General features: G+C 44.3%; 1 protein-coding gene across 6 annotated transcripts in view; it reads left to right on the plus strand.

Moving 5' to 3' along the window:
* Nucleotides 1-405: 405 nt before the first annotated feature.
* The window catches only part of RTEL1 (regulator of telomere elongation helicase 1), a 201,596-nt gene continuing 177,984 nt past the window's right edge, over nt 406-24,017 (plus strand). For 4 of the 6 annotated variants that reach the window (XM_069751061.1, XM_069751063.1, XM_069751062.1 and 1 more), the window contains exons 1-9: nt 406-739; nt 3,792-3,990; nt 9,460-9,553; nt 12,758-12,839; nt 12,919-12,979; nt 13,380-13,455; nt 14,769-14,853; nt 16,070-16,135; nt 16,218-16,371. In XM_069751061.1, the coding sequence (XP_069607162.1) occupies nt 638-739; nt 3,792-3,990; nt 9,460-9,553; nt 12,758-12,839; nt 12,919-12,979; nt 13,380-13,455; nt 14,769-14,853; nt 16,070-16,135; nt 16,218-16,371 (919 nt within the window). In that variant the 5' untranslated portion in view covers nt 406-637. The remainder of the gene's footprint in view (nt 740-3,791; nt 3,991-9,459; nt 9,554-12,757; nt 12,840-12,918; nt 12,980-13,379; nt 13,456-14,768; nt 14,854-16,069; nt 16,136-16,217; nt 16,372-24,017) is intronic. The other 2 variants (XM_069751066.1, XM_069751065.1) reach the window with 2 other exon arrangements.

Below are 24,017 nucleotides of genomic sequence, written 5' to 3' on the forward strand. Positions count from 1 at the left end.
TTATATAGTAGATAGGGTAGTTTATTAACCTAAAGTAGTTTATTATACAGACGCATAAACGATGAACTATTAACACATTGCAATATTTTAAGGAGGAATAATAGGAAGATGGCTCAATGCAGAATCCTAATGGACGATGCTCATTTTGTTACTGAAACAGATGACATTGCCCACTGGGGTTGCATTTATGGGGGTAATGATGATCTCTAAAGGTAATTCATGCAAATTATGGTGTCGAAGTCTGCATCAGGCACGAAAATGAAATATATGTACAAAATGATTGCTAGGGGCAACAGGAAATCTTAATATTAGGTGACTACATTTATGTAATCAAGAACTACTGACAAACTACTACTCCCGGCATGCTCCGCGCACACTGACACACTCCCATGTTCTGCAGGAGCCATTGTTGTGGAGCCTCAGACTCCGGTGTCTTCAGACATGGCGCCCGCCGGTACCAGGCTGTAACATGGGGATGGGTACTGCTGCGAGTCGCACAGAGGACACAGGCGGCACAGCGGAGACCGGGGCAGTGGGGAACGTCACCAGGCGAGAGCACGTCTGAGTGACGTCACGACGTACAGGCGGGAATTGTGAAGCCAGTCCGGGACCTGGAGGGTCTTCGCCGCTGTTAAGGATGCCGCAGCTGGAGCTCGGCGGGGTCACCGTGGACTTCCCGTTCACTCCGTACAAATGTCAGGAGGATTACATGGCCAAGGTGCTGGAGTGTCTGCAGAAGGTGCGAGTCCTGGCTGGAGGCGCCATGTCTGACTGGGTTTCTAAGTCACAGAGGAGGAGGAGCGTGCACCATTATGGGGAGAACTGGGAGGGGCCTGTACTAGGGAGACATTGCATTAGATGGTGGAGTCAGCTGGGAGGGGCTTGTGATAACTAGGCACAGATGGGAGGGGCTTGTGATAACTAGGCACAGATGGGAGGGGCTTGTGATAACTAGGCACAGATGGGAGGGGCTTGTGATAACTAGGCACAGATGGGAGGGGCTTGTGATAACTAGGCACAGATGGGAGGGGCTTGTGATAACTAGGCACAGATGGGAGGTAGGGTTACACTGATGCACAGCTGTGGGAGGCTTAGGCTGTGTACACACGTTCAGGATTTTTCACATTTTTTCGCTATAAAAAACACATGCATCCCATCATTTATAATGCATTTCCCAATTTCTGTGCATATGTTGCGTTTTTTTCCGCGAAAAAAAATGCATCGCTGTAAAAAACGCAGCATGTTCATTGATTTTGCGGATTTCCCACTATATTATTGCATTGGGAAATCTCCGGGAAAAAAAACGCAAAAAAAATGCGTAAAAAAACGCATGCGGATATCTTGCAGAAAATGTCTGGTTTTGTTCAGGAAATTTCTGCAAGAAATCCTGATGTGTGCATATAGCCTTGCACTAGCGATGCGCAGCTGAGGGAGGCTTGCACTATTAATACACCGATGGAGAAGGCTTATACTAGTGATGCGCAGCTGAGGGAGGCTTACACTAGTGATGCGCAGCTGAGGGAGGCTTACACTAGTGATGCACAGCTGAGGGAGGCTTACACTAGTGATGCGCAGCTGAGGGAGGCTTACACTAGCGATGCGCAGCTGAGGGAGGCTTACACTAGCGATGCGCAGCTGAGGGAGGCTTATACTAGCGATGCGCAGCTGAGGGAGGCTTGCACTAGCGATGCGCAGCTGAGGGAGGCTTGCACTAGCGATGCGCAGCTGAGGGAGGCTTGCACTAGCGATGCGCAGCTGAGGGAGGCTTACACTAGCGATGCGCAGCTGAGGGAGGCTTACACTAGCGATGCGCAGCTGAGGGAGGCTTACACTAGCGATGCGCAGCTGAGGGAGGCTTACACTAGCGATGCGCAGCTGAGGGAGGCTTACACTAGCGATGCGCAGCTGAGGGAGGCTTGCACTAGCGATGCGCAGCTGAGGGAGGCTTGCACTAGCGATGCGCAGCTGAGGGAGGCTTGCACTAGCGATGCGCAGCTGAGGGAGGCTTGCACTAGCGATGCGCAGCTGAGGGAGGCTTGCACTAGCGATGCGCAGCTGAGGGAGGCTTACACTAGCGATGCGCAGCTGAGGGAGGCTTACACTAGCGATGCGCAGCTGAGGGAGGCTTACACTAGCGATGCGCAGCTGAGGGAGGCTTACACTAGCGATGCGCAGCTGAGGGAGGCTTGCACTAGCGATGCGCAGCTGAGGGAGGCTTGCACTAGCGATGCGCAGCTGAGGGAGGCTTGCACTAGCGATGCGCAGCTGAGGGAGGCTTGCACTAGCGATGCGCAGCTGAGGGAGGCTTGCACTAGCGATGCGCAGCTGAGGGAGGCTTGCACTAGCGATGCGCAGCTGAGGGAGGCTTGCACTAGCGATGCGCAGCTGAGGGAGGCTTGCACTAGCGATGCGCAGCTGAGGGAGGCTTGCACTAGCGATGCGCAGCTGAGGGAGGCTTGCACTAGCGATGCGCAGCTGAGGGAGGCTTGCACTAGCGATGCGCAGCTGAGGGAGGCTTGCACTAGCGATGCGCAGCTGAGGGAGGCTTGCACTAGCGATGCGCAGCTGAGGGAGGCTTGCACTAGCGATGCGCAGCTGAGGGAGGCTTGCACTAGCGATGCGCAGCTGAGGGAGGCTTGCACTAGCGATGCGCAGCTGAGGGAGGCTTGCACTAGCGATGCGCAGCTGAGGGAGGCTTGCACTAGCGATGCGCAGCTGAGGGAGGCTTGCACTAGTGATGCGCAGCGGAGGGAGGCTAGCACTATTGATACACCGATGGGGAAGGCTTAGGCTATGTTCACACGTGGGAAGGGGGCTGCGGGTTCTCCCGCGGGTTTTCCCGCAGCGGATTTGATAAATCTGCAGGGCAAACCCACTGCGGTTATCCGTGCAGATTTATCGCGGTTTGTCCTGCGGGTTCCGCTGCGGGATTTACTCCTACTATCGATGCTGCATATGCAGCATCAATAGTAATGTTAAAAATAATAAAAATAATGATATACTCACCCTCTGACGTCCCGATCTCCTCGGCGCTGCAGGCGGCGGTCCGGTTCCAAAGATGCTCTGCGAGAAGGACCTTCGTGACGTCACGGTCATGTGACCGCAACGTCACCGCAGGTCCTGGTCACATAGCAAACCTGAGACCGGACGGCCGCGTGCGGTGCTGAGACTTCAGAGGGTGAGTATATCATTATTTTTTATTTTAATTCTTTTTTTTTACACAAATATGGTTCCCGGGGCTCCACCCTGGGTACCACCCGCACATTATCCGCTTAATTCCCGCATGGTGGGCACAGCTTCATGCGGGAAGTAAGCGGATCAATGCATTCCTATGGGTGCAGAACCGCCGCAATTCTGCACAAAGAAGTGACATGCTGCGGGTTGTAAACCGCTGCGTTCCCGCGTGGTTTTTCCCACAGCATGTGCACAGCGGTTTGCGTTTCCATAGGGTTTCCATGTTACTGTAAACGCAATGGAAACTGCAGCGGACCCGCAGCTGCAAAATCGCCGCGTTTCCGCGGTAAAAACCGCAAAGTGTGAACATGGCCTTACACTAGTGATGCACAGCTGTGGGGGCTTGCACTAGTAAAGCACAGTTGGTGGGGCTCACACTTTGGAGACACAGCGGGGAGGCTTGTATTAGGACTGTGAGTTGCTGTGTTTCAGAGTCGGAGTGCTAAGGCATAGCACAGGATAGCAGACACCTAGGAGGAGCTTGCACACTGGGAGAATTCTCCAGTCTTTCAGCAACTCCAATATCAATCTTTTTCTTGTTACTTGTTTGTTGTCAGGGGGTCAATGGTGTCCTGGAGAGTCCAACTGGCACCGGAAAGACGCTGTGCTTACTATGTGCCACCTTAGCCTGGCGCCAGCATTTTAAGGATAGCATAACTGCCCGCAAAATCCAAGAGCGCATGCATGGAGCAGAAATGTTTCCCGACCGACCTACTGCAGACTGGGGGAGTGGAGAGTCTGGTGGACAGAGTTCAGGTACAAGATGATTTCTGTGACAGAGTATGAGGGTAACAGAGGCCATCCATATTTTCTATGTGATAGACGTTTCCCACTTGTTCTGTGGCTGTTGCCATATAGATATTATTTGTTGCTAAAAAAGGACCTTTCAAGAGTTTAAGCACGTAAAACTGGCCACATTATGGAATAGTGTCTGCAAAGCAGATTTATAAACATTTTTGCTTTTGAATTTTTGTCTGTTTTCCTGAGATATTAGCTTGTGAAGTTTTGGTTATAATTTATGATAAGCCTAATGGGTGTGCACTTTTTTCCCCCCTGTATGAGGTTGACCAATCATAAACTGGAGGCGTCAACCAGGTGAAATAAAATACCACACCCCTTCCAGAAGGTCAGAAGAAAATGCCTTCTGTGATGTAACGTCCATCAGCTCTGATCTCTGCAGTTACCATGTAGAGTATAGCAGAGCTGAGTGTGTTTGCAAGCACCTCCAACTTTCAACTCAGAATAGTTAGTGTGGGAGCAGTGGATTATAGCAGTGCTGACCTGAACTCAGCTGTACTCCACATTCCCCCACACTGACTGCTGTGAGATGAAAGCTAAAAGTGTTAGTAATCACGCTCGGCTCCCTCCTATACTTCACAGTAACTGCAGAGATCGGGGCTGTCTGTCATTATATGTCACAGGAGAAGACATGTTCTTCTTATCTTCTGGGGGCATATTTCTCTTTACCAGAGTGACGTCTCCTACTTATAAATGGTCCTTGTCATGCAAGGGAAAAAGTGAACACTCACTCCCCCGAAAGGAATCTCATTTATTAAGGTTAGTAGGAGCGGAGCTGCAATATAATGGGGTTAAAAGAGGTTGTCCCATGATAACAATAGGGCGTATGGATGTCACTTGTATGCTAGAATGGAATGCTGCTCTGTGTGTATGGTGCTTGTTCTAGCAGACTATGGCTTCAGCACCAAGATCAGCTATTCGCTGGGAATGAGGGCGAGCAGTTTGTTGTACAAGTGGTGATATACTGTAAAGTTCTGAATCTTTCTAATAAAGTTTGTTTTAATTTCTTACCATGGCAATCCAAGATATCATATCTGAATTAGAGTTGGTAATAATTGATTTTCGGGACCTGGCCCAAGGGCTACGTCAGTAATATTTGGCCTCTGAATAGGAGCCCTGAGAACTGCCTATTTGACAGCATCCAAGACTTTTCGTTTGATTTGCCGGCGTGGAGCGACATCATAGGTCGCATCCTGCCACAATGTTGGCATCACACCAGGCCAGATAATCAAAATAAGAGCCACAGATGCCGACAGGTAGGAAGTGGCACAGATTAGTGATGTGGCTACTGGACCAGTCTTGCAAATCAGTTTGCACTGACACTAGTCAGAACTCTTGAAATGAAATCAGCCCTTTTAGTGAATGGAAAAGGCTCGTTAAGGGTCAATAGTTCAATAGTGACTTGTAGGATTGCTGCTTCCAACAGGTGACACTATAGAGTTCAAGTCCTCTTCCTCTCTGAAGAGAAAATTTGCATATGGAAATACCCAGTGACTCTGAACCCTTGTATACTCCTAAAACTTCTTAGAGGGTTTTTTCAATTCTACCCAATACTTTGTGAACTAAACAGCCTGGACTACTGACTGATGCATGCTAACCCTTCCCTGCTAACCCTTCCCTGCTAAGGCTGCCATCACACTATCAGTATTTGGTCAGTATTTTACATCAGTATTTGTAGCCAAAACCAGGAGTGGGTGATAAACACAGAAGTGGTGCATATGTTTCTATTATACTTTTCCTCTAATTGTTCCACTTCTGGTTTTGGCTACAAATCCTGATGTAAAATACTGACCACATACTGATAGTGTGACGACAGCCTAAGCATGTAAGTTATACATTCTTGCAGGTAGGCTCATCAGTACCCAAGGATGTATGTCCTGGCTACCCATGCCTAGATCACAGTTAGTGCTGAGATTCAGAGCTCGTTTTAAAGATCTAGTCGCAATCGAGACTTAGATATCTTGGGTTAATGTCAGACCTGCAGGTTTGTCGACAGTTCTCACTTCCATTTGTGATATATCCGTCTAGATCACAGCTATAGTCATGAACTACGTCTTGTTTGAAAGCATGAACTCTTGAATGAGAGAGCCAATAAAAATGACCCCAGAGTCAGCGCTGACAGACTGCAGGGCGAGGAGGAGAATCTGTGACATGTGATTCTCCTCCTCTCGCTGTGGAAGGACCACTTCACACATCCACTTAAAAAAAAAAGTTTGCGTGAAATTATCCGTGTGGCTCTCTGTTGGCTTTCCGTGTGTACCATCCGTGTGCTGTCCGTGTACCACAAACCGTAATATAATGCATTCTAGAATGTACTGAATTTTGTGTGTTAAAGATGTGCAAAGATATTAGATAGATATTCGACACATATATACCATATCTTTCGGATTATATATAAGACGCACTCCAGCCCCCCCACCAAATTTTGGGGAAAAAGTGGGTGCGTCTTTATAATGCAAATTGTAGCTCTGGGGTAGCTTTCCGACTGCCATGGAGTGGGGTCCTATGGTCGCTGCTGCAGGAAGCTACCGGCGGATGCAGGAGTGGGGAATGGTACGGTAGGATTATGAAATCCTGGAGCCCCGCACTTTCCATAATCTTCAATGTGATGGACTCCGGGAAAATGGCCGCCGTATGTGGTGCATGCACAGATTGAGATCTCTGCTCCCAAGATCTCGATTGAGCATGCGCCATCTCCGGCAGCCATTTTTCCAGAGTCCACCACATTAAGAACTATAAAAAGCGTGAGGCTCCAGGCTTTCACAAAAACACCTTGTTTTACCAGCCTGGGGCCCACAGCATCTCCTGTCTCTACCAGTTTCCTGAAGTAGCGACCCTGCCACCTGGGACCCCGCTCCACAGCCGCAGCCTCCCAGGTAAGCTACCATAAAAGTGGATTTTAACACGCACCACCATTGGGGTGCCTCTTATAATTTGCAAAATATGGTAATTTGTGCCTTGCATGTGTAGCTTGTTGTATATCTTTCCATTAACCTAATAATTGGAAAAAAAATGACGCGGGGTCCCCCTCATTTTTCGTAACCAGCAAAGGTAAAGCAGACATCTAAGAGCTGATATTATCAGGCTGAGAAGATCCATGGTGTTGGGCCCTTCTCAGTCTAAAAATATCAGCCTGCAGCAGCCCCAGAAGTGGAGCATCACATGAGTCACTCTAACTCTGGCTTTTCGCCTTGTATTGCCCATAGTCCTCCATATAGTATAATGAACCCCCCCACAGTCATCGAGATACTATATTGCACTCCACACAGTCCTCCATATAGTATAATGCACTCCCCATAGTCTTACATATAGTAAAATGCACCCCTATAGTCCTCCATATAGTATAATGCACTCCCCATAGTCCTCCATATAGTATAATGCACTCCCCATAGTCCTCCATATAGTATAATGCACTCCCCATAGTCCTCCATATAGTATAATGAACTCCCCATAGTCCTCCATATAGTATAATGCAGTCCTCATAGTACTCCATACAGTATAATGCAGTCCCCAGAGTCATCCATACAGTATAATGCACTCCCCATAATACTTCATACAGTATTATGGCGACCACAATGAACCTACTGATACATATTTTTAAAATAACAACACTCCTGTCTCTTCCTCGTTCCCCCCGCTGTTCCTGTTTCTGCAGCGAGCGTTCTGAAACAACACACATCTCAGCGTAGCGAGTGTCATGGGGGTAATGGTGCTTGGGGTTGATGTCCGCTATGAAGTGTCCAAAACCACAGCTGACATCAAGTCCTGGTTCTAGTAATGGAGAGGTGTCTATCAGGCACCCCATTACTAACCCATAAATAAAAAGGAATCAAGCAAAAAAACCCACTTTATTGAAATAACACTACCCCATGCTTTCCCTTGATCACTACTTTATTAGATAAGAAAAAAAATCCCATGCAGGTCCGATGTAGTTCAGCGAATCCGACGTACAAAGCCAATGGAGCCTTGTTCTGATGCTACATGGTCTTTACAAACAACCACTTCTGGGTCACACAGCGCTGTGCAAAACCCTTTGACTGTGAAGAGCGGTAAAGTTACTGACATTGCTGGGTCTCATGCAGCGCTGCGTGACCCGGAAGTGGTTGTTTGCAAAGCCCATATATTGTCGGAACAAGGCTGCATAGTCTCTACGGCGGATTTGCAGGACTTTGTTGGATTTGGTAGACTACGCCGGAGCTGTGTGCTATTTTTTTTTTCCTTTTAAATAAAGTGGTGAATTAGGGAAAGAGTCAGGGAGTGTTTACTTCTATAGTGTTTTTTTTATGTGTTTCCTTTTTATTACTGAATAATGGTGTGTCTGATAGACACCTCTCCATTACTAGCACCAGAGCTTTATATCCGCTGTGTTTTTGGACATTTCACAGATGACATCAACTCAAAGCACCATTACTCATATTGCCACAGCACCAGGGCATCGGGAATAGCCAAGACGAAGCCCCAGAATTGGAGCATCTCTTGTGATGTTCCACTACTGGGACGGGTGCGGGCTGGTATTTTTAGGCTGGGAAGGGCCCGATAACCAGAGACCTTCGCAGCCTGATAACATCGGCTCACAGCTGCCTGCTTTACCTTTTCTGTTACCAATAATCTAATGATCCAATAATCTATCTATCTATCTATCTATCTATCTATCTATCTATCTATCTATCTATCTATCTATCTATCTATCTATCTATCTATCTATCTATCTATCTATCTATCATCTTTGCGCATCTTTGCACATCTTTAACACATAAAAATCAGTAATTTATTGAATGCATTTAATTGCGGTACGTGTCACACAGATGGCACACGGATGTCATCCATGTGCTGTAGGAATTTACACGGAAGATCATCATAAGTGTTAAAGGGACTCTGTCACCTGAATTTGGCGGGACTGGTTTTGGGTCATATGGGCGGAGGTTTTGGGTGTTTGATTCACCCTTTCCTTACCCGCTGACTGCATGCTGGCTGCAATATTGGATTGAAGTTCATTCTCTGTCCTCCATAGTACACGCCTGCGCAAAGCAATCTTGCCTTGTGCAGGTGTGTACTATGGAGGACAGAGAATGACCTTCAATCCAATATTGCAGCCAGCATGCAGCCAGCAGGTAAGGAAAGGGTGAATCAAACACCCGAAAACTCCGCCCATATGACCCAAAACCAGTCCCGCCAAATTCAGATGACAGGTTCCCTTTAATAGGTACCTATGAAAACGGATGCCACACATACAGGAGCCACGGACATAAGAAAGGGGTTTAACAAAAAGTACAAAAACAAGCGGCTATGGAACCATAGGCGGCCGGCCACAGTACTTGAAACATAATGGAACGCACAGCCATATTAACAACCTACTAATATTTGGTAGATGAGCAAAAAGGAGGCGCATATTGCAGGCTTACACATATACTTCTTTTGATTTTACAGCATACTACAGCGATATCCCCAAGATCATTTACGCATCCAGGACCCATTCTCAGCTGGCTCAGGTCATAAGTGAACTGAAGCAGACAAAGTACAGGTAATTTGTGGGACACTGTGCAGAAAGGGAGGAGATGATGACCACAATGGTTCATAACTTCAGTCCTTGCTACATAAGTTATGGAATCACCATGGAGCACCATGGAATCAATGGTGCCCTAAAAATAAATACCGTAATAATAATACTACATAGTGCCATCTACTGATCAAAAAGATGCACTGCTGTTTTAGTCACTGTGGAATATACACGTCTAAAAAGAAAATAAATAAAGGGAACACTAAAATATCACCTCCTAGTTATCACTGAATGAAATATTCCAGTTGCAAATCTTTATTCATTGCATAGTGGAATGTGTTGAGAACAATAAAACATAAAAATGATCAATGTAAATCTAAATATCCCACCGAGGTCTGGATTTGGAATGATACGCAAAATCAAAGTGGAAAATCAAATTACATTTTTTACTTATTGATTTTTGATCTTAATAGGAGACCCACACTCTCATGTGTGATTGGATCCACGCTGCAGTCACACACAGAACTTTCGGACCCAATTCTTGTGGCTAATGAAGGGGATGCCAGTCATCGGCCCACCAGATGATACTGTATATGCATTTAGTGGGATACCCAAGTGACGAAGGCAAATTTTATTTAAAACTGACCAATGTCACTTTATATGGTAATGACTCTGGAATGCTTCAACGTATCCCAGTACATATCCCAGTAATTTTGAGATTGTTTTTTTTTTTTCGTGTCCCATTATATTTTAGGATGATATGTTTTGTGCGTATTTATAAAAATATCAGAGATTTGACAGAAAAGGCAAAATATTTGCAATTTTCAAATTTTGAATGATTATCCATTCAATCCAGATAGTCATACCACAGAAAAACATTTAATAAATAACATTTCCCTCATCTCTAACTTACATCAGCACCATTTGTAAAATGTTGTTTTATTTTGTTAGCATTTTAGACGGTTTAAAAATGTAGCAGTAATTTTTCATTTTTTTCAAGGAAATTTGCAAAAAAATGTTTTAGGGACCTATTCAGGTTTGAAGTGAATATTGGGGTCCTAAACATAAATTGGAAAACCCCCCCAAAGTGACACCGTTATAAAAACTGCACTCCTCAATATATTCAAAACTGCTGTCAGGTAGTTTATTAATCCTTCAGGTGCTTTTCAGGAATTAATGAAAAGTGGCATGACAGGAATGAAAAATTGTATTTTTACCACCTAAATGTTGCCTAAATTCTCATCAGGTCACTATACATGTCAGACTCTAACGCCATTATTGGCCTGGAATTGCAATGGCAAACATCAGGACCATGCAATCATAGTTTCAGAATGCCGATGGAGTTAAATAGGGAGCCTCCACACTCTGTTAACCATCAAGATACCATAGTCACTAGTAACATAGTTAGTAAGGCCGAAAAAAGACATTTGTCTATCCAGTTCAGCCTATATTCCATCATAATAAATCCCCAGATCTACGTCCTTCTACAGAACCTAATAATTGTATGATACAATATTGTTCTGCTCCAGGAAGACATCCAGGCCTCTCTTGAACCCCTCGACTGAGTTCGCCATCACCACCTCCTCAGGCAAGCAATTCCAGATTCTCACTGCCCTAACAGTAAAGAATCCTCTTCTATGTTGGTGGAAAAACCTTCTCTCCTCCAGACGCAAAGAATGCCCCCTTGTGCCCGTCACCTTCCTTAATAATAATAATCTTTATTTTTATATAGCGCTAACATATTCCGCAGCGCTTTACAGTTTTGCACACATTATCATCACTGTCCCCGATGGGGCTCACAATCTAGAATCCCTATCAGTAGTATAAACAGATCCTCAGTGAGATATTTGTATTGTCCCCTTATATACTTATACATGGTTATTAGATCGCCCCTCAGTCGTCTTTTTTCTAGACTAAATAATCCTAATTTCGCTAATCTATCTGGGTATTGTAGTTCTCCCATCCCCTTTATTAATTTTGTTGCCCTCCTTTGTACTCTCTCTAGTTCCATTATATCCTTCCTGAGCCCCGGTGCCCAAAACTGGACACAGTACTCCATGTGCGGTCTAACTAGGGATTTGTACAGAGGCAGTATAATGCTCTCATCATGTGTATCCAGACCTCTTTTAATGCACCCCATGATCCTGTTTGCCTTGGCAGCTGCTGCCTGGCACTGGCTGCTCCAGGTAAGTTTATCATTAACTAGGATCCCCAAGTCCTTCTCCCTGTCAGATTTACCCAGTGGTTTCCCGTTCAGTGTGTAATGGTGATATTAATCCCTTCTCCCCATGTGTGTAACCTTACATTTATCATTGTTAAACCTCATCTGCCACCTTTCAGCCCAAGTTTCCAACTTATCCAGATCCATCTGTAGCAGAATACTATCTTCTCTTGTATTAACTGCTTTACATAGTTTTGTATCATCTGCAAATATCGATATTTTACTGTGTAAACCTATTGTCTGTAGTTACTGTGTAAAACTATTATCAGCAGCATCTAAGAGGTTAAACAGCCATGGACTGTGCCACACTGATCGTGGCTGAAGCAGCAAGTTGTCAGCTCTAGTGTACAGCCAACAGCTGCTGGATTGTCACCTGTATGGGGATGCTATATCTCAGGTCCCTAAAAAGACGTATTGGTGGTCACTAAGGGGTTAAAGGAAACCTGTCTTTTGATTCATGCTGCTAAAACCACGGACAGCATGAATCAGATCCTGGCTGCACAGTTGCAGCCAGGTATATTTTTCTCTGAAACACTTCGGCATTTCAGAGAAAATCATCTTTAAAGGTCCGGCCAGGGACCATAGCTGGGGAGAAGCCTACTCCAGCACTCCCCCCGGCCAAGTTCTCAGCACTGGTCTAAGTGATGGATAGATCTGTCCCTATGTACACAAGAGGGAAAGACCTGCGAATCACGTGCAGCGGTTTTGGATATTTAAAGTTAACTTTCAATGAAAAAAATGGCACATTTCAGATAAAAAAATATACCTGTCTGCAGTCATGCAGCCAGCGTATTGTCAGCGTACATCAAGTGACAGCATGAGAAATTGTGTGCAATGAGCTCCCTCTAGTGGTGGCTGCAGTCATACATACATTTTATCATGTACTTTCATGGCTGTGTGAAGGAAAGTAGGTAATTTGGCACTCTATACCATCATACATAATGTATAGATCGCTTAATAACTTTTTTCTTTTTTTTGGAAAGCTGCATTAATTTTTTTTTTTTCAGGCCTAAAGTCAGCGTCCTGGGCTCACGGGAGCAGTTATGTATTCACCCGGATGTGAAGAAGCAGGAGAATAATCATGTTAAGGTATAAATATTGAGTATATATCAGTTTTCATTGTTTGCATCCAGAATAAAATGTCTTGTACTGTGTTGTTTTTTTTCAGGTCCATATGTGTCGCTCTAAGGTGTCTACCCGCTCCTGTCACTACTATAATAATGTGGAGGGTAAGTGCTAGAGGATGCTGTTAAGAAATTGTGTCCATTATGACCAGTTAATTAGGCATCAGAAAGAACCAGGTGATAAAAATGCCTTGTGTTGACAAGTCTTCCACCTTCTTTCTGCCTTGCACATACTTCCGAATACCAGGTCGTACCCCCTATGAGGCGATAGCCCCCACGTATTGTGAACAGAGCTCTCCATCCTTTGTTTCACCTTTTCAAAAAGGATGACTACCAACATGTCACACACACGTACTTAGTGTTGTAGTTTTACAACTTCAAGGAGTCTCTCTGCGTTTTGGAGTTCCTCTTTAATAACCCAACATCATTCATCTTATAAATGGAAAGTAGTGTTCATTGAGACAGCAAGGCAAACTGTTACAGGATAAAAAAATGTTTTCCCTAGAAAAGAGCACGGAGAGGGATCTCACCACTCCTATACTGGACATCGAGGACCTGGTGAAGAGCGGCACCAAGCACAGGTACTTCCGGAGTCCTCTTTGACTAAACCTTTGCAACAACTGGACAACCCCTGTTCGTATGTCTTATTATTAAAATTATGGAGAAGAGTCCTCTCCTTGTAGATGCACTGCAGCTTGCAGATCTTGCTCTGATGGATTTGGTGTGCTGCAGTGGACATGTGCGGCCTCACGTATGTCCTACTGCAGAGTTCAGTGATTTTGACAAGGGGTTTCAGTTATCCCTGTACTTTTAGGTAACAGGATCTCCCTTGATAGAAAATTGTGATAAATAGGTAACCTACACATCCCTTTATTTTTTTTTTTTGTCTGCCACACTACATAACAAACAGACCGTCTTTTAAAGGGGTTGTCTGGGCGAAATCATAATTTTACCAGTGGCTTGGTATATTAAAAATGGTGAAAGAAACTCAAAGGGAATTCAGCGCAGGCCACTCTGTATTCTGCATTTACATTGGAAAAAGGTTGTCAGCCTACATAGCAGGGCTGTGGAGTCAGTAAGCCAAATCTCCTCCGACTCCTCAATTTCCATGACACCGACTCCACCAAAATTGGCTCCCCTGTCAGGGCTGTGGAGTCAGTAAGCCAAACCTCCGACTTTTAAATTTCCATGACTCCGATGGGCTCCGACTCCACGACTCTGACTCCACAGACCTGCTACAAAGTGGCAGCAGGACCTCTGCTACCTGTGATTAGCTGCCTTGGTCTATTGGCTTCAGCAGCACGTCCTCACTGCTATCTATGGTGATGTGCGACTGAAGTCACTTTTCTTCGGCAGCCAATCATAGGTCCCAGTGGTCCTGCTGCCATATTGAATGATGACGTCTTCCTTCCGGTGTAAATGGAGACCACAAAACGGCCTGCACTTGATCCCGGTAAGTGCCAATAGATTTGTATAGCTTAGTTTTTTTGATTTAATACACCCAACAAAAATATTTTCTCAGACATCCCCTTTAATTCAGTGCAGGCAAGTTGTTAAACAATTGCGGGAGCCGAAAGTTCAGGGAAAGGAAGTTGCAGTACTTAATGCTATAGGAGGCTCAAAAAGTCAAGATGATAAATTCTAGAGCATGAGATTTGGGGCAGCTTCTCAACATAGGAGACTGGTATGTTCACCAAAAGCAATTTTAACTGCACGAGGAGAGGAAAACCATGCTTACTGCCAGGTTTTGTGTTAAAGGACAGTATGCTTTCAGAATCCAAACCAGCTAGTTGTTATGCATTTTTTTCTTTTGAGGAGGATTTTCCAATTTGGTCAGCCATTTGAGGTGCACAGTATACAGTATATTATGTTCTAAGTGTCAATCTTTGTGCAGGGCCTGCCCCTACTACCTCTCCAGGAATCTGAAACAGCAGGCGGACATCATATTCATGCCCTATAATTATCTCCTGGACTCTAAGGTATTAGTATTTTCCCTTCTCTAACCTCTGCTTCCAGTACCTGTATGTGCTGTATACTGTATTAGAAGAGATCCATAACTCCAGCACTGTCCTTTAGATCATGGAGCAGGGTGGATTTCTCTTAGAGGATCGTTTTGGTTTCACCCAGACATCATAAACGACATCATGAGTGTTATATACGATTTGATTTGGACAATGCAGACACTAGTAAAGTTTGGGGCCTGAGCACTCCTGGCAGATTTTTTGCATTTTTTGTCGCAGTTTTTTTTTTTTCAGTGCAGATTTGTCACAAAACCTGAAAGGTTCCTGATTCCAGCAAAGGGATCGAGAATCCTGAAGTCTCATACACACATTGCTTGTTTTTTCCTTGCAGATTTAAGTTTGCTTCATGTCAATTCTTTAAGCATTTTTGCTGCAGATTTCACTCATACTAATGAGTGGGGAAAAAGCTACACCAAAAAAACGCATGTAAAAAAAGCAGCAAAAACATGCCTATTACGCAGTATTTTTCCTGCTAAGATATGCAGAAATATCTGCACCGAATAAGCAAGGTGTACACATTTTTTAGGTTATGTGCACACATTAAATATTTGGTGCAAGAATTTCTGCATCTCTTGGCAGGAAATTCGCCATGTAAGTTGGACCTTTTTTTTTCCTTTTTTTTTTTTTTTAAACACGCGTTTTGGTGCAGATTTTTACCCACTCATTAGTATGAGTGAAATCTGCAGCAAAAACACTGAAAGAATTGACATGATGCAGACTTAAATGCAAGACAAAAATAAGCAACATGTGCTTGAGATTTCAGGATTCTCGTTCACTTTGCTGACATCAGGAAACCTTTCAGGTTTTGTGACAAATCTGCAACGTGTGCCTAGACCCTTATACAGTAAAATTTCATCAATCTGGCGCCAATGGGCCTCAGCAGGTGCTAGACTATACTATTTCCTGGTTTATCATAAAATATGCTCCCTTAGGAAATCTATTATCACTTTCAAGGGAATAAATTGGGATTAAAAATATTCTTGAACCTTTTCATGATCTTTGCTTGCTGTCAGTGAATGAGCGCATTCCTGTTTACTTCCAGAGGCTAAGCTCCTGTATACAGTGTATCCAGAGCTGAGAATTTACTACAATGGCCGTGCACATCTACTTCTGAGAAATGCTTTTTAAGTCTCATTTAAGAAGTGAAATAAAACACCCGATTCTTGTTTTCCAGAGTCGTAAGGCGCACAACATTGATCTGAAGGGAACGGTTGTGATATTTGATGAGGCGCACAATGTGGTATGTACTGAGCATCAGTCTTGTGCCATAATGGTCTCGATGAGTTATTTTGCCCATGACTCGTGGTCTCCTTCACCCCCAGGAGAGGATGTGTGAGGAGTCGGCTTCTTTTGACCTGACTCCGTATGACTTGGCTTCTGGGATCGATGCTTTGGATCTGGTGATCAAGGAGCTGACAGACAACCTGGAGCAGAAACATATAAGTGCAGAGTTCAACATGGAGGCGCCCAGTTCAGGTGAGTGACTGTATGAAGAGCAGACAACGGACGTTTTCTGTATGCCTTGGCTCTGTCCAAGATTTTTGTTTCATATGGTGGTATTGTAGCCTCTACTAAATATTCACTTACCTTCCTCTAATCCATCATCATAGGACCTGATGAGATGTGGATTAAAGGATAGCCATAGAAAAATAAAGGCAATAACATTTTATGGATAGGGAGACTCAGTGGTTGTCTCTAGTGATGGGTGAACCCAAATGGTAAAGTTCGGGGGCCATATTGGACACGGTCTTCTCCCAGAAGTCCATGTTACTGTTGGGGCGCAGAAGCCTGAATTAAGCTTGTTGAAGCCAATCATCAAGCTTTTTCCAGTGGCATGGCTGTGATTGAATGGAGCAGTATGTTACAAAAAACATTAATAATAATAATAATAATAATAATAATAATAAAAAAAAAAACAAAGATGTGGGGTCCCCTGTATTTTTGATAACATGCGCAGATAAAGTAGCCTGCTGCAGGCTGTAATCTTCAGCTATCTGCTTTATATTGGCTGGTTATCAAAAATTGGAGGGGCACCCATGCCGTTTTTTTAAAAGATTTAAATAAATAAATGATTATTTTTGATAACTAGCCAAGATAAAGCAGACTGATGGGGGCTGGTGTTTTCAGGCTGGTCCATGGATATTTGGCCCTCCCCAGCCTAAAAATAGCAGCGCGCAGCCGCTGCAGAAATAACGTCACACCATTAGCAGACCAAATTATTACCTTCACAAAGTGATCGAATAATATCACATACAAGTGACAAATTCATGACCAGATCACACATTACCACCACATAGTGGGATCACTAGTGACATTATACACAGGAGCTCTGTATATAGTGTAAGTGTATAGATAATACACTGACTCACCGGTGACGTCCCTAGTTGAAGTCGTTCATCTTCGCTTTTCTTTTTCATCCAGAACACACCACCATCACTTCTTCCAGCCAGGACTCGTCTCTGCATAAAATAACACACAATTAGCTAGAGCACCACTTAAAGCGCACATTCCCCAGTTTCTCCTCGACTTGTACACTACACAGCTGAATGTAAACATGCACCCACCATTAATATATAATTAGTTATTATGCAACCCATTATTCCAAATATAAATTGTAATCCACCATTGTACCCCCACAAACTATAAATAGCCACTTTCTCCACCCAATAAATATATAAATTAATTAGCATCTGTACTCTGTCCCCCAATTCTGTAACAGTCACACTTATGCATCCTCAGCACCACCCACTCTGCATGAGGAATGGCATAAAAAATAAATAAAAATTCTTCACCTGCTGTTGATTTATTCATTCTGCCTCCCAAAGATCCCAGCAATGCTCAGCTCACACTTATCCTGTTCTCCACGCTGAGAGCTTACATCGGGGTCTCCTTTAACCCCTTTCTGCCATTGGACGTAATATTCCGTCCATGTGGGGTGGGCCTTAATTCCCAAGGACGGAATATTACGTCCAGCGCGATCGGACGCACTCACGGGGGGAGCGCGGCCGATCGCGTCCGGGTGTCAGCTGCTTATCGCAGCTGACATCCGGCACTATGTGCCAGGAGCGGTCACGGACCGCCCCCGACACATTAACCCCCGGCACACCGCGATCAAAGATGATCGCGATGTGCCGGCGGTGCAGGGAAGCATCGCGCAGGGAGGGGGCTCCCTGCGGGCTTCCCTGAGACCCCCGCAGCAACGCGATGTGATTGCGTTGCTGCGAGGGTCTCCTCACCTCCCTCCCTGCTCGAGCCCCGGATCCAAGATGGCCGCGGATCCGGGTCCTGCAGGGAGGGAGGTGGCTTACCAAGTGCCTGCTCAGAGCAGGCACTTGGTAACGCTGCAGCACTCTGAGACAGATCGGTGATCTGTCAGAGTGCTGTGCAAACTGGCAGATCACCGATCTGTATTGTCCCCCCCTGGGACAAAGTAAAAAAGTTAAAAAATTTTTTTTCAAAGTGTGCAAAAAAAAAAAAAAAAATCCTAAATAATGAAAAAAAACAAACAAATATATTATTCCCATAAATACATTTCTTTATCTAAATAAAATAAAAAAAAACAATAAAAGTACACATATTTAGTATCGCCGCGTCCGTAACAACCCGACCTATAAAGCTGTCCCACTAGTTAACCCCTTCAGTAAACACCGTAAGAAAAAAAAAAAAAAAAAAAAACGAGGCAAAAAACAACGCTTTATTATCGTACCGCCAAACAAAAAGTGGAATAACACGCAATCAAAAAGACGGATATAAATAACCATGGTACCGCTGAAAGCGTCATCTTGTCCCGCAAAAAACGAGCCGCCATACAGCAACATCAGCAAAAAAATAAAAAAGTTATAGTCCTCAGAATAAAGCGATTATTTTTTCTATAAAATAGTTTTTATCGTATAAAAGCGCCAAAACATAAAAAAATGATATAAATGAGGTGTCGCTGTAATCGTACTGACCCGAAGAATAAAACTGATTTATCAATTTTACCAAACGCGGAACGGTATAAACGCCTCCCCCAAAAGAAATTCATGAATAGCTGGTTTTTAGTCATTCTGCCTCACAAAAATCGGAATAAAAAGCGTTCAAAAAATGTCACGTGCCCGAAAATGTTACCAATAAAAACGTCAACTCGTCCCGCAAAAAACAAGACCTCACATGACTCTGTGGACTCAAATATGGAAAAATTATAGCTCTCAAAATGTGGTAACGCAAAAAATATTTTTTGCAATAAAAAGCGTCTTTCAGTGTGTGACGGCTGCCAATCATAAAAATCCGCTAAAAAACCCACTATAAAAGTAAATCAAACCCCCCTTCATCACCCCCTTAGTTAGGGAAAAATTAAAAAAATGTATTTATTTCCATTTTCCCATTAGGGTTAGGGTTAGGGCTAGGGTTAGGGCTAGGGTTAGGGTTGGGGCTAGGGTTGGGGCTAGGGTTAGGGTTAAGGCTACAGTTAGGGTTGGGGCTAAAGTTAGGGTTAGGGTTTGGATTACATTTGCGGTTGGGATTAGGATTAGGGGTGTGTCTGGGTCAGAGGTGTGGTTAGGGTTACCATTGGGATTAGGGTTAGGGGTGTGTTTGGATTAGGGTTTCAGTTATAATTGGGGGGTTTCCACTGTTTAGACACATCAGGGGCTCTCCAAACGCGACATGGCGACCGATCTCAATTCCATCCAATTTTGCATTGAAAAAGTAAAACAGTGCTCCTTCCCTTCCGAGCTCTCCCGTGTGCCCAAACAGGAGTTTACCCCAACATATGGGGTATCAGCGTACTCAGGACAAATTGGACAACAACTTTTGGGGTCCAATTTCTCCTGTTACCCTTGGGAAAATACAAAACTGGGGGCTAAAAAATAATTTTTGTGGGAAAAAGATTTTTTATTTTCACGGCTCTGCGTTATAAACTGTAGTGAAATACTTGGGGGCTTAAAGTTCTCACAACACATCTAGATAAGTTCCTTGGGGGGTCCAGTTTCCAATATGGGGTCACTTGTGGGGGGTTTCTACTGTTTAGGTACATTAGGGGCTCTGCAAACACAATGTGACGCCTGCAGACCATTCCATCTAAGTCTGTATTCCAAATGGCGCTCCTTCCCTTCCGAGCTCTGCCATGCGCCCAAACAATGGTTTACCCCCACATATGGGGTATCAGCGTACTCAGGACAAATTGTGCCACAACTTTTGTGGTCCAATTTCTTCTCTTACCATTGGGAAAATAAAAAATTGGGGGCGAAAAGATAATTTTTGTGAAAAAAAATGATTTTTTATTTTTACGGTTCTGCATTATAAACTTCTGTGAAGCACTTGGTGGGTCAAAGTGCTCACCACACCTCTAGATAAGTTCCTTAGGGGGTCTACTTTCCAAAATGGTGTCACTTGTGGGGGGTTTCAATGTTTAGGCACATCAGTGGCTCTCCAAACGCAACATGGCGTCCCATCTCAATTCCTGTCAATTTTGCATTGAAAGGTCAAACGGCGCTCCTTCCCTTCCGAGCTCTGCCATGCGCCCAAACTGTGGGTAACCCCCACATATGGAGTATCAGCGTACTCAGGACAAATTGTACAACAACGTTTGGGGTCCATTTTCTCCTGTAACCCTTGGTAAAATAAAACAAATTGGAGCTGAAGTAAATTTTTTGTGAAAAAAAGTTAAATGTTAATTTTTATTTAAACATTCCAAAAATTCCTGTGAAGCACCTGAAGGGTTAATAAACTTCTTGAATGTGGTTTTGAGAACCTTGAGGGGTGCAGTTTTTAGAATGGTGTCACACTTGGGTATTTTCTATCAAATAGACCCCTCAAAATGACTTCAAATGAGATGTGGTCCCTAAAATAAAATGGTGTTGTAAAAATGAGAAATTGCTGGTCAACTTTTAACCCTTATAACTCCCTAACAAAAAAAATTTTGGTTCCAAAATTGTGCTGATGTAAAGTAGACATGTGGGAAATGTTACTTATTAAGTATTTTGTGTGACATATCTCTGTGATTTAATTGCATAAAAATTCAAAGTTGGAAAATTGCGAAATTTTCAAAATGTTCGCCAAATTTTCGTTTTTTCCACAAATAATCGCAGGTAATATCAAAGAAATTTTACCACTATCATGAAGTACAATATGTCACGAGAAAACAATGTCAGAATCACCGGGATCCATTGAAGCATTCCAGAGTTATAACCTCATAAAGGGACAGTGGTCAGAATTGTAAAAATTGGCCCGGTCCATAACGTGCAAACCACTCTTGGGGGTAAAGGGGTTAATAAATCTCTGAAATACATGATTCAGACGGAACCCCCAGTGGAAGATTTCCTACAATGAGGCTGATGGAGGCATTGTGGATAACTGTCTGGCCTATGATCTCGTGGTGTCCATATTTTTCAAGCTTGCGTAAAAGCACAGTCGACCATTGTTTTATGCACTTTTAAAAGGAAAGACAACGCTGAGCAGAGGCCACGCGGTGTCCAGAGTAACTCTGCTGCCTCACTATAGTGAATGGATCCCTCGGGTTTCATCTGAATCACGTCATTCGGAGATTTAGATTGAAACCCCAATGTAAGTGCTCAGTGTAGAGTGCAGGATAAATGTGACCCCAAACTTTATGTAAAATGTTCCAATTAAAAACTTCAGCTGAATTCACAAAAAAGCAAGTTCTCACTCGTGTCCATAATCTCTCAATGGAAATATAGGGTGCCTCCATGTTACAGGTAGTACAAAGGTTCTAGAAAAGCATAATGTCTCGTCGCTCCCCAAAAGAAATCCATGGAATTCTGCTCTTCCAAGTCCAAATGTTCCCTCCCTTCTGAGCCCCAGTGTGCCTGGGCATCCACAAGTTTGGCATCTCTCTAGCGATGGGAGCCCACTTAATTTACGGGGTCCATGTCTCCAGAAACATGAGCTGGGAACTACAGTGTTCTGGTCACTATAACGTACGGGCAGTACAATAGCAGATTTGCAATTCACTCAGTAACATTCACTGCTGCTTGTTTCTGGCAAACACCCATGGAGTCAAAATCGTCACTACACCTGTAGATAAATTCCCAGAGGGGTGAAATTTCCAAAATGCGGTCACTTGAGGGGGATTCTGTTCTTCTAGCACTCAGGTGCTCTGAATATGCAGTCTGCAAACTATTCTACGATAATTTGTTCTCCAAGAGTCAAGTAGCGCTCCTTGCCTCCCGAGTCTTGCCGTGTAGCTTAAGCAGTGCCATTTTTACTCCTTTTCCCTGTGAAAATGCAATATTTGGTACTAAAAGTTAATTTTAGTGGCAAAAATATTATATTTTTTTCCTCTGTGCCCAATGTTATACCATTTTGTGACACATCCATGGTGTGAATATGATCACTGCACCCTTGGATGAATTCATTGAGATGTGTAGATTGTAAAATGGGGTGACTTACTTGTGGGTGTTCCGCTATTCTGAGACTTTAGGGGCTCTGCCAATGTGACATGGCACCTGCAAACCTGCAAACCATTCCAGCAAAATCTGCAGACCAATGTTAAGTGCCTTCTGTTCTGAGCTTTGCACAGGTGCTTCAAAAGTAGTTTTCGGCCACATATGGAGTAAAGGCGCACTCTCAGAAATTGCATAAAAATGTAACCAATTGTACCCTTCATTTTCTCTTATTACCCCTTGTGAAAATTGAAAACTTGAAGCCAAAGCAACATTTTAGTGAAAAAATGGTAATTTTCCATAGACTAAGCCCGATGTTATACAATTCTGTGAATTGTCTGAGAAAATTTTATATTATTTCTCCCTAGATGAATTCCTCAAGTGCTGTAGTTTCCAAAATGGTGTAACTTGTGGGGATATGTGCTGTTTTGACAAGTCAGGAGCTCTTTAAAGGGAACCTGTCACCCCCAAAATGGTGAGCTAAGGCCACCGGCATCAGGGGCTTAGATTATACTCACCCAGGGGTGGTCCCGCTGCGGTTTAGTCCGATGGGCGTCGCGGTCCTGGGCCTCCCATCTTCATAGGATGACATCCTCTTCTTGACTTCACGCTGCGGCGCAGACGTACTTTGTCTGCCCTGTTGAGGGCAGAGCAAAGTACTTCAGTGCGCAGGCGCCGGGAAAGGTCAGAGAGGCCCAGCGCCTGCGCACTGCAGTACTTTGCTCTGCCCTCAACAGGGCAGACAAAGCACGCCTGCGCCGGAGCCGCAGCATGAACACAAGAAGAGGACGTCATCCTATGAAGATAGGAGGTGCTGGACCGAACCGCGACGCCCATCGGACGGGACCGCTGTTATGACCTGGTGGTCAGGACAATAATGGACCTGGTGGTTAAGAGCACACGGAATGACCTGATAGTTACTGATAATAAAGGACGAGCTCTGGGACGTGGGAACTCTGCTGACCGCAATCCCTAAACCTATCAACCACACTAGAAATAGCCGTGGATTGCGCCTAACGCTCCCTATGCAACTCGGCACAGCCTAAGAAACTAGCTAGCTCTGAAGATAGAAAACTAAAGCCTACCTTGCCTCAGAGAAATTCCCCAATGGAAAAGGCAACCCCCCACATACAGTGGGGCAAAAAAGTATTTAGTCAGTCAGCAATAGTGCAAGTTCTACCACTTAAAAAGATGAGAGGCGTCTGTAATTTACATCATAGGTAGACCTATCATAGAAGGACCCAGCGGTCATGGTGCACATTGGCACTAATGACAAAGTTAGAGGTAGGTGGAAGGTCCTTAAAGATGATTTCAGGGAATTAGGCTGCAAGCTGAAAGCAAGGACCTCCAACGTGGTATTTTCCGAAATACTGCTGGTACCACGTGCCACGCCAGAGAGGCAACGGGAGATTAGGGAGGTTAATAAGTGGCTCAAGAATTGGTGTAGGAAAGAGGGGTTTGGGTTCCTGCAGAACTGGGCCGACTTCTCAGTTGGCTACAGGCTCTACGCTAGGGACGGGCTGCACCTCAATGGGGAGGGTGCAGCTGTGCTGGGGGAGAGAATGGCTAGAAGTTTGGAGGAGTGTTTAAACTAGGAATTGGGGGGGAGGGTATTCATTTTATAGGAGGGGAAGATAGTGCAGACAGAGACCTGGGCACAAATAAGGAAGTTGGGGGTGGCGGTGGCATGGGGGGTGTGGTCAGAACAGTTAATAATTTAAGAAATAGAAGTACAGAGAG

This window comes from Ranitomeya imitator, chromosome 2, assembly GCF_032444005.1.
Source record: "Ranitomeya imitator isolate aRanImi1 chromosome 2, aRanImi1.pri, whole genome shotgun sequence".
In the NCBI taxonomy this organism is placed as follows: Eukaryota; Metazoa; Chordata; class Amphibia; order Anura; family Dendrobatidae; genus Ranitomeya; species Ranitomeya imitator.